General features: G+C 55.5%; 1 protein-coding gene across 1 annotated transcript in view; it reads left to right on the top strand.

Annotated features, from left to right (window-relative positions):
* Nucleotides 1-12,822, top strand: part of Arhgap27 (Rho GTPase activating protein 27) — a 30,205-nt gene extending 17,383 nt beyond the window's left edge. Inside the window, exons 4-18 of the mRNA XM_051158825.1 lie at nucleotides 4,939-5,364; nucleotides 5,582-5,761; nucleotides 5,989-6,069; nucleotides 6,181-6,264; nucleotides 6,557-6,624; nucleotides 7,312-7,402; nucleotides 7,769-7,873; nucleotides 10,099-10,197; nucleotides 11,300-11,405; nucleotides 11,494-11,619; nucleotides 11,699-11,797; nucleotides 11,955-12,032; nucleotides 12,126-12,260; nucleotides 12,355-12,460; nucleotides 12,626-12,822. Of these exons, the coding sequence (XP_051014782.1) occupies nucleotides 4,939-5,364; nucleotides 5,582-5,761; nucleotides 5,989-6,069; nucleotides 6,181-6,264; nucleotides 6,557-6,624; nucleotides 7,312-7,402; nucleotides 7,769-7,873; nucleotides 10,099-10,197; nucleotides 11,300-11,405; nucleotides 11,494-11,619; nucleotides 11,699-11,797; nucleotides 11,955-12,032; nucleotides 12,126-12,260; nucleotides 12,355-12,460; nucleotides 12,626-12,803 (1,962 nt within the window). The 3' untranslated portion in view covers nucleotides 12,804-12,822. The remainder of the gene's footprint in view (nucleotides 1-4,938; nucleotides 5,365-5,581; nucleotides 5,762-5,988; nucleotides 6,070-6,180; nucleotides 6,265-6,556; nucleotides 6,625-7,311; nucleotides 7,403-7,768; nucleotides 7,874-10,098; nucleotides 10,198-11,299; nucleotides 11,406-11,493; nucleotides 11,620-11,698; nucleotides 11,798-11,954; nucleotides 12,033-12,125; nucleotides 12,261-12,354; nucleotides 12,461-12,625) is intronic.
* The last annotated feature ends 791 nt before the right edge of the window (nucleotides 12,823-13,613 follow it).

The raw sequence follows: 13,613 nt of genomic DNA, 5'->3' as shown, positions 1-13,613 counted from the left end.
CCTCCTGGGCCTTGGGGGAGTTCACAGCCACTCACTGTCTTGTGTCTACCAAAGGAGCTACTCAGTATCCTAGGCTAACCCAGGTTGCCGCCTTCTCATTGTCTCCTTCCCCGTCCGAGCCTCCCATAATTTACGTGTGAGCGGTTTGGTACAAGCTGCTCCGAGCTGCATCTGGGATTTAGATCTCTGTCACCAGAGCGCCAAGCACAGGGGGACAGCCAGTGGAGTCCAGGAAACACGAAGACACCCCAACCCGCGCCACCACCCCCACCCCCAATCAGGCAACTTTGTCTCAGGCACTTCCGCAGCCCTGACAGGAAATCAGCTGCAGTCGTGGCCTCCCGCCATCTCGAGGCAACTTCTTGTTTCCCAGTTGCCCTGTGCCAGCCCTGTGTTGTGGTCCTGGGCTCCACCCCCTCCCTAAACCTTCCCAGGCTCCATCCCAGCAACTCAGAGGAGCCGGGATGGTGGACATCATTGCAAAACTGGCCAGGAGGCAGAGCCGGGCCCGGCGGGCACAGGTAAGGATAGGAGGGCTCAGGGCAGGCTCAGCCTCTGATGGGTGGCCTTCAGCTCTGGGTTCAGCCTGCACCTCCCTCTCTTAGGAGCTCTTTGTAGAGGCTCAGGACGACAGAACATGTCAGGTAGTCGAGGCATCCTTCCTCTCAGAGGCGTTTCCTGTCCGAGGGTGCCCAGAGAGATCTGAAATCCGCAGCTTAGGGCAAGAGAGACAGGGCTTTCACCACTGTGAGCAAGGGGCGCACCACAATAAGGAAGTAAAGGGGGGATCTCTGTGATGAGAAGAAAGGTCTGTCTTGGCTCAGTCCTCTAACCCGAGGTGGGAGGCCTCTTCCTCTTCCCCAAGCAGTCCCTGGATCCAGAGGACACAACTTAGGCTTGTAGCTGCATGAGGGTCTCCCCCCAAATTTTTTTAATCTACCCCCCCTACCCCCCACCCCCCACCCCAAGGCACAGCAAAGGGCCTATGGGGCTCCCGGGAGCAATGAGAGCGTAGAGGAACTCTGCTAGCAGAGGAAAGCCCCTCTGGCCTGTCACTGAGCTTGGGACTGGGGAGTCTATGGAGACGTCCAGAGTTTGAGGGACCAGTGAGTACTACATCTACAGCTCCTTGGCTGCAGCCTCCAAACCGCTTCAAAGGAGTGGGTTCTGCCTCCCGGCCTCTGTGAGGGTCCCTGTCTTTGACCACAAGCAGTTGGTGTCTCTAGGGACAGCAGCCTGTCTCCTTACGGCTTCCTGCCCCTACCACATGATTCTGCATCGTCTCTTCTTGGGATAGCCCTGTTGCTCTAGGGACCTAAACTTCCCTCTCCTCGATATCCCCTCCCACCCCCCTTGATAGTGTGTTCTGTGTTGGCGATCCCTGTCAGCTCCAGTAGCCTGTCAAGCATAAGATCCCTGCTCCAAAGAGCCCGGGCCGGCAGCACCACAACATCTCCCAACCACCCATGGACCCTTCTAACTCTCCCCACCCCCATCCCAGGCCTGGAATACGCAAGGCCAGGGGCCTGGTGCATCCAGCTGTGGGGGCAGGAGGCATGTCTGCCCTCTCTGCTCCCTGATGTTAGGGTTTCAAGCATGTGCCAGCGACTCTCCTGGGCTCTGTGGCTCAAGGCTTCATGCCCAGCAAACCCTTTCTCACGTCCTGTTCTGTGTGTATGTCTCTGTTTGTTTCCAGCGTCTGCCACAGGATTGACTGGCATATTAAAGCAGTGTTTGGGATAGGTCTGCATCATTTCTGATGGGGGCCAGTGGCACATCATTCTTCCTCATACTCACAAGAGATACATGCCAGGGACTAGGGAGATGGCTCAGTGGGTATAAGCGCTCGCTGTGTGTTCGTGAGGCCCAGAGTTGGGGGTCCCTGGTACCCATGTACAAGCCAGGTGGGCGTGGTAGTCTAGCTGTAATCCCAGTGCCTGGGAGGCAGAGGCAGGGACTCTCTAGAGCAAGCCGGCCAGCTGGACTAGCCAGACCAGTGAGCTCGGGCTTCAAGCGAGAGACTCCGCCTCAGTACATAAGGTGGTGTTTAATCGAGGCTACCCACCATCAACCGCGGGTCATACACATGTGCATGCACGTATCTGTGCACCCACATTCGTGTGTGCACACACGCTACAAACACATGGAGAGAAAGACAGAAAGATGGATGGCCAGGTAGGTGGGCAGCTATGCAACCCCCAAGGCAGGATGCCACTGAACCCTAACAAAGTGATCTCTCTCTCTAGTGAGGCTGGGACTAAAGGAGCAAAGTCAGAGTGGGCAGAAAAGGAGGGAAGGGAAGTCAGGCCAAGGGGGCAGCCTGAGGAAAGGCGGTGAAGTGGGTAGGTGTCTCCTTCTAGAGAGATGGAGGAGTAGCCTGGTGTACCCAAAATACAGGATGACACATGTGGTTTGGGGTCAGGGAGAAAGGAGAAGTGGATGGGAGATGCTGCCTCCACCACAGGAGCCTGGAGGGGTAAAGGAGAGGAGTTGGCCGACCCAACCCACCTGCATCCTGGGGACAAGCCAGCTTGTCGCAACTGTAACCTCCCAAGACTCACCATGCCTTTAAAGCGTCAAGTTACATTTTCTTTATTTACCGGGTGTGCATGTGATCATGTGTGCCACAGCATGTGTGTAAAGCAAGAGGAACACTTGGGCAGAGTCAGTGCTCTCCCTCTACCATATTGGGATTGGGGCTTAAACTCAGACTGTCAGACCTGGCGTCAAGCACCTTCAGCTGCCGAGCCCTCTCGCTGGCCCCCACCTTTGTCATCTTTCTCAGCAGCGACCATCACTGATGTGCCGTATTTGCCACACCCCCACACCTGCCATGTGTACCCTTGAGGCCAGTCCTGCCAAGTGGGGACTTACGCCCATTTGGTCCCCAGCACCTGACTCAGTCCCTGCCCCGGAGCACAGCGGAGACCTCTTTGTAGGATGAGTGGGGAGGTGGGGGTGGGGCAAGATTTACTTATTGTTCTGTGTGTGAGTACAGACACTCCTGTGTGTACATGCACCACGTGTGTGCCTGGTACCCAAGGAGAACAGAAGAGGGCGGCATTTCCCCTGGAGCTGGAGCTAAAGGGAAGTGAAGACATCGCGTGGGAGTTGGTAACTGAACCCAGGTCCTGTGCAGGAGCAGCAAATGTAACCAACCACTGGTCCATCTCTCCAGCCCCAAATGAGGGATTTTTCTGTTTCTTCCTTCCTAAAACACAAGTATCTTAGGCTACAGAGGAGGAATATTTGGGATGGTTTTATTTATTTTATTGTGTGTGTGAGAGTATATATGTGGAGGACAAAAAACAGCCTATTCAAGTCAGTTCTTTCCATTCACCATGTGGGTCCCAGGGACCAAACTCAGGGCAGCATGCTAGGTAGGAAGTGTGCGTGCAAGTGTGTGTGCGTGTGTGTGTGTGTGTGCGCGCACGCGCTTGTGTGTTTTTGTTTTGTTTTGTTTTGTTTTTATTACTGTTACAAAAATTGGAAGCTTCAAAAAAATTTTGAAGGAAACTGGGTATGGTGGCGCACACATTTGGATCGCTGTGAGTTCGAGGTCAGCCTGGTCTACAAAGAGAATCTAGGACAGCCAAGGCTACGCAGAGAAATCCTGTCTTGAAAAAACAAAAAGAAAAAAAAATTTTTTTTTAAAGGAGAAAGAACTGGGGCAGGGGCTCAATGGGCAAATACTTGTTTGTCTTTTGTACTTGAAACCTAAGATTCAATTCCTCACCACCACCATGTACACCAACCCCCCAAAAAAACACCTAAACCCCATAATCACTGCCCAGGTGGATCCTTTGTCAGCATTTTGTTTGGTTTTGATCTTTTTGAGACAGGGTCTCATGTACCCTAACGTGGCTTCAAACTCCATGTGTGGAGACGGCTAACCTTGAACTTGTGAAGGTCTGCCTCTCTGAGTGACAGGCATGTACTACCAAGTGCTCAGAATCAAATCCAGGGTTCCCTACATGCTAAGTGAGCCCCTCAATCCACCTACCCGTATTAGCTTTTTGCGGGGTACTGTTTGCTGGGAGCATCATGTATTCTTAGGAAACTGCCAGTCTCCGTGCATTTCTGCTACCTTGGGTTTGATAGTGTGTGGGTGTGTCCTTCTAGTGGGGGCGTCTGTCTAGGGGCTGGCATTGCTGGGCTGTGTGTGACAGGAACTTCCGGATGGATCTGGGGGAGAGGTACGCCACCTGACACTCTCCGGAGCAGGGAGTCTGCTGGGTGAGCCAGGTGGCGCTGGACACAGACCAAGCTGCAAGAGAGCAGAATCAACTTCTGGGCCTGCAGAAGTTTCAGCAGAGATGGGTGGGGACCCTGTGACTACAGTGTAACTAGAGCTTAAAGGTCAAGGCCAGGGCCAAGGATTGGCAGGAAATAGAGTCCAAGCCCAGGCTTGTGATGGAAGGCCTCAGCCTGGCTGAGACTTTGCCCCTCCACCAGCCTGGGAGGCTTCTCTTCTGTGACTAACCAGACTGAAACCCCAGATGCCGCATTCCTTTGTGGGGAAAGGGGCCTCTCGTTCGCTTTGACCCGTCATCCTCCAATGTATCCGGGTGTTTTCTCTCTCCTCCCCTTAAAGGACAGGTCCCAAGCTACTGGTGTGTTCCTGCCAAAGTCTCACCTTAATCCCCGAGTTCAGACTTCCCCAAGTGCAGACTCCCCTGAGTGCAGACTCCGAGTGCAGACTCCCGAGCCGAGTTGGTTAACAAACTGACCCTTCCCATCTGTGCCCCGCACTGCTTCACGCAGCGCTTTGAAAAGTTTCCTTATTTCTACCACAATTTCTGGGATGGCCAAAGCACATGTTTCCACCCAGAGAAACCGAGTCAGAGAGGTACCCGGGCTTGCTGAAAGTTGCCCGGGGTTGCAAATGTCTGTGGCCGTTGGGTTTGCCCCAAAAGTCTTCTCCTTCGGCTCCAGCAGGTGGATGACCCCCTGGAGCCCGTGTATGCCAACATAGAGCGCCAACCTCCAGCCACATCGCCACGCTCCGCTGCAGCTCCTCCTCGCCTCAGCCCGGTGTGGGAGACGCACACAGACACGGGCACTGGGCGCCCCTACTACTACAACCCCGACACGGGCGTGACCACCTGGGAGTCACCCTTTGAGGCATCTGAAGGCGCCATCAGCCCAGCCACCTCCCGGGCCTCCGTGGGCAGCGGGGAAAGCCTGGAGACGGAGTGGGGCCAGTACTGGGATGAGGAGAGCCGCAGGGTGTTCTTCTACAACCCCTTGACCGGTGAGACGGCCTGGGAGGACGAGACGGAGACCGAGGAGCTGGAGGACGAGCCCCAGGAACAGCTAGAGATGCAACCCAGCCTGAGCCCTAGAAGCCCCAGGCAGCAGAGGGTGAGAGGTGGGGCCACCCCCAAGGGCCTCTGATCCCACCTCCTGCCTCTCAGGGACCAGAGGATATGGGGTGGGACAATGTCCGATGTCCGCCTGGGCTGGGGGTGGGGGGATGGGAGGAGCATTTCTGAACACTAGCGAGTAATAGGTGGGTCTGGTAGAAAGTGAGGGAGGCAGGAGGCGGAGTCACTCTGACTCCATTTTTTGGTCCCCACAGCCCCCGACTCCTGAAACAGACTATCCCGAGGTACTGGCCAGTTACCCAGAAGAAGATTATCCTCTGGGCTCCTTCAGTGATCCTGAGCCTGCTTCTCCCTTGCCTGCACCCCCTGGCTGGTCCTGTCACATTACCCCAGACAAGCAGATGCTGTACACCAGCCAGTTCACTCAAGAGCAGGTAAGGAAGGACATCACTAGCAGACAGGCCTAGACAGCCTTGGTGTCACTGCCTCCTGGGACTTCCTCACGGTGACCTCCCCTCAAGACTAAAACACAGCGGACCGCGCCCACCCCACCCTACCTCTGACCCCCACCCCATGCCATTCAGCACTCAATCCAGTGCTCCAGCCCTTAGTACCAGCCTGGGCTCTGGGCTGAGGGCCCTGACCAACCCTGTGTCCACAGTGGGTAAGGTTGGAGGACCAGCACGGGAAGCCATATTTCTACAAGCCCGAAGATTCCTCTGTTCAGTGGGAGCTGCCCCAGGTAACGGACTGGGGAAGGGAGAGAGCTGAGGAGAGTCGGGGGTGGGGGCTTGGGGGTGGGGGAATGGTCTGGTGACAGTGTGTCTCTCCCACCCCACCCCCACCCCTACAGGTCCCAATCCCTGCCGCTCAAAACATCCGCAAATCCAGCCAGGATAGCGACACCCAGGCTCCAGCTAGCCCTCCAGAGGAGAAGGTGGGAGCAGGCTATGGAGTCTGGGGTCAGGGATAGGTGGACTATAATCCTCCCCTTTCTGTAAGCCCCAGAGTAGTGGGAGCATGGAAGCCCCAGAGACATCTCCCTCCTGTGCTTGCTTCCATAGGGATATCACCACCACCCGCTCCCAGCAGCTGGGCAGGTGACAAGGCTTAGTGAGCATCAGGCCTAGCCTGTGGGGGGGACTTCCAGCTGAGGAGACACCAGCTTCTGTCCCTTGCTGTTTGGCCCCCCTCCCCATGACTATTTCCTCTTCCCTTCATTCTCTTAGGTCAAGACCCTGGACAAGGCAGGAGTGCTCCATCGCACCAAGACAGTGGACAAGGGAAAGAAACTTCGGTGAGGCCCTGTCCAAACCCCAACCGTGGCAGGGTGGGCCTCGATGACAAAGTCCCCCAACTGCTACCCTCCCCTGTGCCACACTGTTACTAATTGTTATATATAAATATTAAGGGTTAAGGCAGATGATGGAATACAAGGTACCAGGCAGATATTATGTTATACAGAGTTTATTAGATGAGCATGGAGGGGGCGGAAAGGGGAGAAGGGGTAGCCCAGAGAGAGAAATAGAGAGCCACGTGGTGAGTCTGTCCTTTTATATGGCCCTGGGCAGGGCCATGCCCCCATGGCAGGTAAGCAGTGACATCACAGGCAGGCCGACTGCACCAGAATCCTAACACATTAAAGGTTAAGGCGGATGATGGAATACAAGGTACCAGGCAGATATTATGTTATACAGAGTTCATTAGATGAGCATAGGGAGGGGAGAAGGAAAAGGGGGGAAGGGGTACCCCAGAGAGAGAGAGAGAGAGAGAGAGAAATAGAGAGCCATGTGGCGACTTCCATAGGAGGTCCTGTGAGGAAATGGCGGCTCCTAAAGTCCCCCTGGCTACAAGCTATTTGGGGAGGGAATCCGGCCCTCTCAGGCCAGCACCCCAAGCTGTGCTCTTACACTCTATGCTCTAGTGGCCGTGAGCCTCCGGCCCAAATCTAAGCCCTGCCCACCCCACTTCCCTCGGTACTCAGGAAGAAACACTGGAGCTCCTCCTGGACAGTGCTAGAGGGCGGGGTCCTCACCTTCTTCAAGGACTCAAAGACCTCAGCTGCAGGCGGCCTGGTGAGACCTGTCCCTGGGCAAGGGACACCTTCTGGTCCGGTCCCAAGTACCAAGTATTGGCAGAGGGGCTCTGATGGCAGATTCACCCCTGTACATACCGCTCCAGCCCCTCTGGACCTAAAGAACAGTTCTTGGGGGTGGACAGCTCCAGTCTGCAGAGCAGGGAGGCTGGGGCCAGGCAAACCTGCTCAAAGAATGGGGCCCGGCTCCTTCTTCCTCTCTCTGCTTGTGGGCCAGAAGGCTCTAGGACAAAGACACACCAGGAGCCTGGGGTGCTGGAGCAAGCCCATCTGAATGAGAGCCCCTTATAATTCTGCTTCTTTCATTCCCCCCTTCCCCCCCCCCCCTGCCCCCCCACCCCTGCAGAGGCAGCCTTCCAAGCTCTCCACCCCTGAGTACACGGTCAAACTGAAGGGGGCCTCCCTCTCTTGGGCCCCCAAAGACAAATCCAGCAAGAAGAATGTGCTAGAGGTGAGTGGTGGGTTAGGAAAAGGGGGTTCCTGGAAACCCCACTGCAGACAAGGCTAGGGATGGGGACCTGCAGAAAATAGGGCTTGAGTTCTCAAGGCTCAAAGTCAAGGCTGTCCCATCTCGGGCCCAGTGTTTCTGTTGTCAGGCTGTCTGAAGTCCTTTCTGGAAGCGGAGAGTGGAGAGCCCTCCCACTGAGTGTAAGAAACAAGCCTCTGGGAGACGAAACTGTCTCAGCCCAGAGACCAGGGACTCTGACACAAACTGCTCCCTGTTATGGGCTGAGCCAGGAACCTGCTTTTCACTGGCCGGAACCCAGATTCCAGTTTTTATTGGGTCCCCAGTCAGTAGATCAGCGACAAGCTAGTCTGGTTTCCCCAGCAGGTAGAGCAAGAAAGAAGACTCTGGCAAGGTCTCATAGTGCCACTCCCTTCAATGCTAGGGTTTGGATGGTCCCTGAGAGCTCTGAGGCAGAACACAGGAAAAACATACAGGCAGTAAGGCCTGAGGAGATAGCTTAGTCAGTACTCACCACACAAGCACTCCAATCTGATGGTCCCCAGAACCCGTGTAAAAGCCCAGTGTGGTGGCACAGGCTTGTAATCCAGGGCCCGGAAAGCAAAGACCTGGATTCCCTGGGACTCCTTGCTCAGACAATCAAACCTAACTGTTGGATTCCAAGTCCGCAAGAGACTCTGTCAAAAACAAAACAAAACAAAAACAAACAAAAAGCAAAATAGACCGCACCTGAGGAATGCCACCTGAGGTTTGACTCTGGCCTTCACCTGCACACACGAGCATACACAATTTCTCTCTCACACACACGCATGCACACACATGCATATAAATGCTCATGCACACACAGGCATATACATTCTCTCTCTCTCCTCTCTCTCTCTCTCACACACACACACACACACACACACACACACACACACACACACACACACGAGTGTGCATGCATATCCACACAGGCACACACAGAGACAGTGAATAGGAGATGCTCCTAGTGGCTACGGTGAGAAATGCAGCTCTAATTCTCCAGGGAGCAAAAGAGAAAGGGGACCACAATCGATCTGTTACAGGGATCTTTACTGTCGGGGAGGGTCCTCTCTGGGTGCCGGGGATCTAAGCTGTTTCCCAATCCTTGATCCTTAAAGAACGGTCTAATCTGTAGCTCCGTGAACCTGGGGTCCTTCTAAAGAGCTCCATGGGAGCTGAGCTGGGACCTTAGGGATGCTGCAGGGACCAGAGAATGAAGAAAGCCAGAAGCCTGGCCCAGATATTCTGCAGGGACCTGGCATGTTTCGTTTCTGATGATTCCCCAAGCTTTATTCAGTTCTAGATTTATGGATTTTATATGTGTAAATGTTTTGCCTCCATGTATGTATGTTTGAGTGTATGTATGTATGTATGTATGTATGTATGTATGTATGTATGTATGTATATGCATGACATGTGTGTGCCTGGTACTCTACAGAAGTCAGAAAAGGGCATTGGGTTCCCTGGGACTGGAATTGGAACTAGATGGTTGTGAGCTGCCTTGTGGGCGCTGGGAACTGAACTCGGGTCTTCTGCAAAAGCAACAAGCGCTCTTATCTGCTGGCTATGCCATCTCTCCAGCCTCTTAGTTATAATTTTAAAAGGAGAACAGCTAGAAGACAGTTTTCTCTGGCTCTAGAAGTTGGTCCCCACTGTCTGAGCCAGGCTCTGCTGTCTGCCTCTCTCTGGACCAAAAGGAGTATACTTCTAAAGCCAGGCCTTGCAGCTGGGGGTACTCCCTGTAGCCTCTGTGTGTTTGGGACCAGCCATGGGCCAGCCGTGACCTATTTCCACTCCTCCCTGCATAGTTTCCATTGCTGCACCAGCAGCCAAGGTCTCCCATAGGAGATCTTTCTATCACTTTGCCAGTGCCCTGGGGGAGACCTGCAGTCTTCTGTGGCACACAGCAATAAGCCCTACCATCGCTGGCTGTATGCCCATAAGGAGAGTGACTCAAATGTCCTGGGCCTCACCTTAGTCCGCCTGTACCAAACACTGTCACCCACAGAATTAAACGAAGAGGAAGAGCTGGCCTGCCTTGAGGCCTTTGCTCTATTAGGCTCTGAGTTGCTTGGGGGCAGGGAAGGGTCAACTCCCTCTCAGTACACAAACACACATGCACACACTAAGCCTACTCCCAAGGTATGGACGGGGAACAAGGAACTGACTGGCTTGTGTCTCTTTAGCTGCGAAGCCGAGATGGCTCAGAGTACCTGATCCAGCACGACTCAGAAGCCATCATCAGCACCTGGCACAAGGCCATCGCCGAAGGCATCGAAGAGTTGGTAGGCAGAGCCTGTGGACCCCCCCCCCCCTTCCGGGGCTGATGGGTGATTAATTAAGTAATCAGAACGCACTAATGGCGACAAAACTATAATATATAAATGCGAGTTTATTGGAAGCAACTTTGGGAGAGGGAGGGGAAGGGAGAGCATGAGCTGGGGTCGGGGAAGGGCAGGAGACAAAGCAGAGAGGTGGGGGAAAGGGCAAGGGCACAGTGAAGCCAAAATGTCCGGTTTATACAGTGGAGGGTCTCTGGGAGCGGGGGAAGCCCCGCCCCCAGGTAGAGGGCCGACCATGGCAGCCATGCCCTGCAGCAGGACCTAACCTGTGGAGAGGTGTGGGCCTTTTATGCACAGAGAAGCCCCTGACACCAATGGATGAGTGTCACCCCCATGCAAAAGCAGCCCATCTGCTGGCGAGAGGGCTTTCCAAAAGCGTGTGAATCCAGCCCTGGGCCTGGTCTTGCAGGGCTCCATGGGAAGGGACAGGCACAACCTGAAGACAGTTCTCATTTAGAGAGAGGCAGGTGGTGCCCCAAGAACCGCACTCAGGAATGGTTCTCAAGAGCCAGGCAGGAAGCTGGGCGCGGTGGCACACACCTGTAAGTCCCAGCACTCGAGGAGGCAGAGGCAGGAGGATCGCTGTGAGCTCAAGGCCAGGCTGGTCTACAAAGCGAGTCCAGGACAGCCAAGGCTAACACAGAGAAAGCCTGTCTCGGAAAAAAACAAAACAACAAAAATAAGCAGGAAGAAAAAGGGTTAATCGATTAACTTCTAGGGTCTTATATCTGCTAGCTGAGTGCTTTTCCCTTGAGCCACAAGTGATCAGCAGTTGGCTGGGCTGGCCTAAATCGGAACTGCAAGCTTCTGAGTGGGAGCTAGTCTAGCGGGATGTAGAGAGTTGAGTGAAATGTGAGGAGGTCAGGAACTAAGAGGGACAGAGATGGCCAGTATAAGAAAGGGAGGGGACAGAATGACCTTCCGCCTCCTGGAGGACTCTGCAGCCAGGGAAAGCCGGCTCTTCCTGAGTGTCTCTAAACCAGAGCTCCTCCGGAGAGGCCCCAACTGGCCCAAGTCTTGCTTTTCTGAAGTTTTCTGATTCCAGTCTGCAGATCTGCTGCAGGGAGAGAGAAGTGAGTCTGTCAGTGCTGATTTTGGGTCCAGTGAACGCCTCGGAAGCTGGCGGGAGGAGGACGCGCAGCAGAATGCAGGTGGGAAGGCGACGAAAGACTCCCCTCTGAGGGGCGGGCGGGAAGTGATGCCCTTCTAGCCACCTTCTAAACTGAGTTCTGTCAGTAGCAGCCTCGCCCTTGCTCAGCCCCGGAGGCCTGGAAAGCGACTTGAGCAGAGTCCGCCACAAGCTCCGCAAATTCCTACAGAGAAGACCCACTCTGCAGTCTTTACGGGACAGAGGCTACATCAAAGGTACCTGCAGTTTGCCGGGGATCCGATCCCAGCTCTAGTGGCGGAGGGCTGGGCGGTGCTGACCAACCTCTTCCCCCAGACCAGGTGTTTGGATGCGCGCTGGCCCAACTGTGTGAACGCGAGAGGAGCGCTGTGCCACGCTTCGTGCAGCAATGCATCCGCACGGTCGAAGCCCGGGGTACGTACACATGCTTAGACGGGCTTCTAGGAGCAAAGGGTAGAGACCCCTGGGTGAGCATAGGGTCAAGGAGGAGGAGACCGGAAGTAGGAAAACCCGGTCTAGAAATCATTAGGGACTCCAGCCCTTCCGGGGTCAGCCATTCCGTTTCCCACAGGGTTGGACATCGACGGGCTGTACCGCATCAGTGGGAACCTGGCCACCATCCAGAAGCTGCGCTATAAGGTGGATCACGGTGAGGTCCTTCCCCAGTGCCTGCCCTGGGGACCTGAAGTCACAAGTGGGTGCTGATGACCTCTTAATCTCCCGCCCCCCCTCCCCGCGGCAGACGAGCGTCTGGACCTGGACGACGGGCGCTGGGAGGACGTCCACGTGATCACGGGCGCTCTGAAGCTTTTCTTCCGAGAGCTGCCGGAACCCCTCTTCCCTTTCTCACACTTCCACCAGTTCATAGCAGCCATCAGTGAGCGGCTTGGGGGGAGAGGAAGCGGGGGGGGGGGGGCTGGCCCGTTTTTGTCACAGCTAGCCGACCATCTCTGGTCCCTTCCCTCACTCAGAGCTGCACGACCCGGCCCAGCGCGGCCGCTGTGTACGTGACCTGGTGCGCACACTGCCGGCCCCCAACCACGACACGCTCCGATTGCTCATCCAACACCTGTGCCGGTGAGCCAGCCAGACTTCCCAGGGCACAAAAAAAAGGGGGGGGGGTGCCGGTGAGCCAGCCAGACTTCCCAGGGCACAAAAAAGGGGGGGGGAGGGCTGGTCGCGGCTGGAGCCCCTGTTGAGCTCCAACCTCTGAGCTCTTGACTCCACCGATCCCCACTGCAGGGTGATCGAGCACGGCGAGCAGAACCGTATGTCCGTGCAGAATGTGGCCATCGTGTTCGGGCCCACGCTGCTGCGGCCTGAGACGGAAGAGGCCAGCATGCCTATGACCATGGTGTTCCAGAACCAGGTGGTGGAGCTCATCCTACAGCAGTGCACAGACATCTTCCCACCACACTGACTGTGGACCCTGGGTGGCTGGAGGCCGCCGCGAGGCTGGACCTCCTCTGAGGCTCTCTGCCTCCCACACCGCTGCACTGTGACTGTGATAACACCCCTCGATTCGGAGGGTACAGTGACCCCTGGTGGGCAGTTCATGAAATGTGATTTCTCCCTTCTGCGTCCCCTTCTATGGCTTCCTTGGGGCCCTTTCTGGTTATAGCGCCGCCTATCGCGTGGATGTGAGAATGTACCAGGGGATGTAAATGTTTGCTTTCTAGGGTCGCGGGCTGGGAGGAGGGATTTGATGAGGGCATTCTGGCTTCCTCAGGCCTGCACCTGGCCAGTTCTTGGTGGAGACGCTGTAGGTCCCGTGCTATGCAGGTCAGGAAGCGGCTATTGACACTGTCCCTGCTGCTAGCCCAGGCCACTGACTGATTTCCTCAGCATTAACGCTCCTGTGCCACCCTGACGCAGGCCACCTGAGGGCGTTTCCTACGCCTTCCTCTCTCCCTGGGCCACACCTCTGCTCTACAAGGGTTCTTCAAACTCACCACGCGCCTACCTTGCACCTGCTGTACACATGGGTCCAGGGAACTGGGCCTCGCAGAAGTCAAATTACATTAGGGTTCCATAGGCAACCTGATTGCCTGCAAAGCCGCTCCCCCAAAGCAAACCCAGCATCCTAGCCTCTGGGTAAACCAGAGTAAATATGCCGGAGCACCCTACGTGGGCTAGGGGTTAGGGGTCCCCAAAGGCAGTGGGGAACCTATCCCAGCTGTTCTAAGGGAAGAGAAACGGCGTAAGTAGAAGCCCCCTGCCCCTGTCCAGG

Source organism: Acomys russatus, chromosome 16, assembly GCF_903995435.1.
Source record: "Acomys russatus chromosome 16, mAcoRus1.1, whole genome shotgun sequence".
Taxonomy (NCBI): Eukaryota; Metazoa; Chordata; class Mammalia; order Rodentia; family Muridae; genus Acomys; species Acomys russatus.
This window is presented reverse-complemented; position numbering and strand designations above follow the sequence as displayed.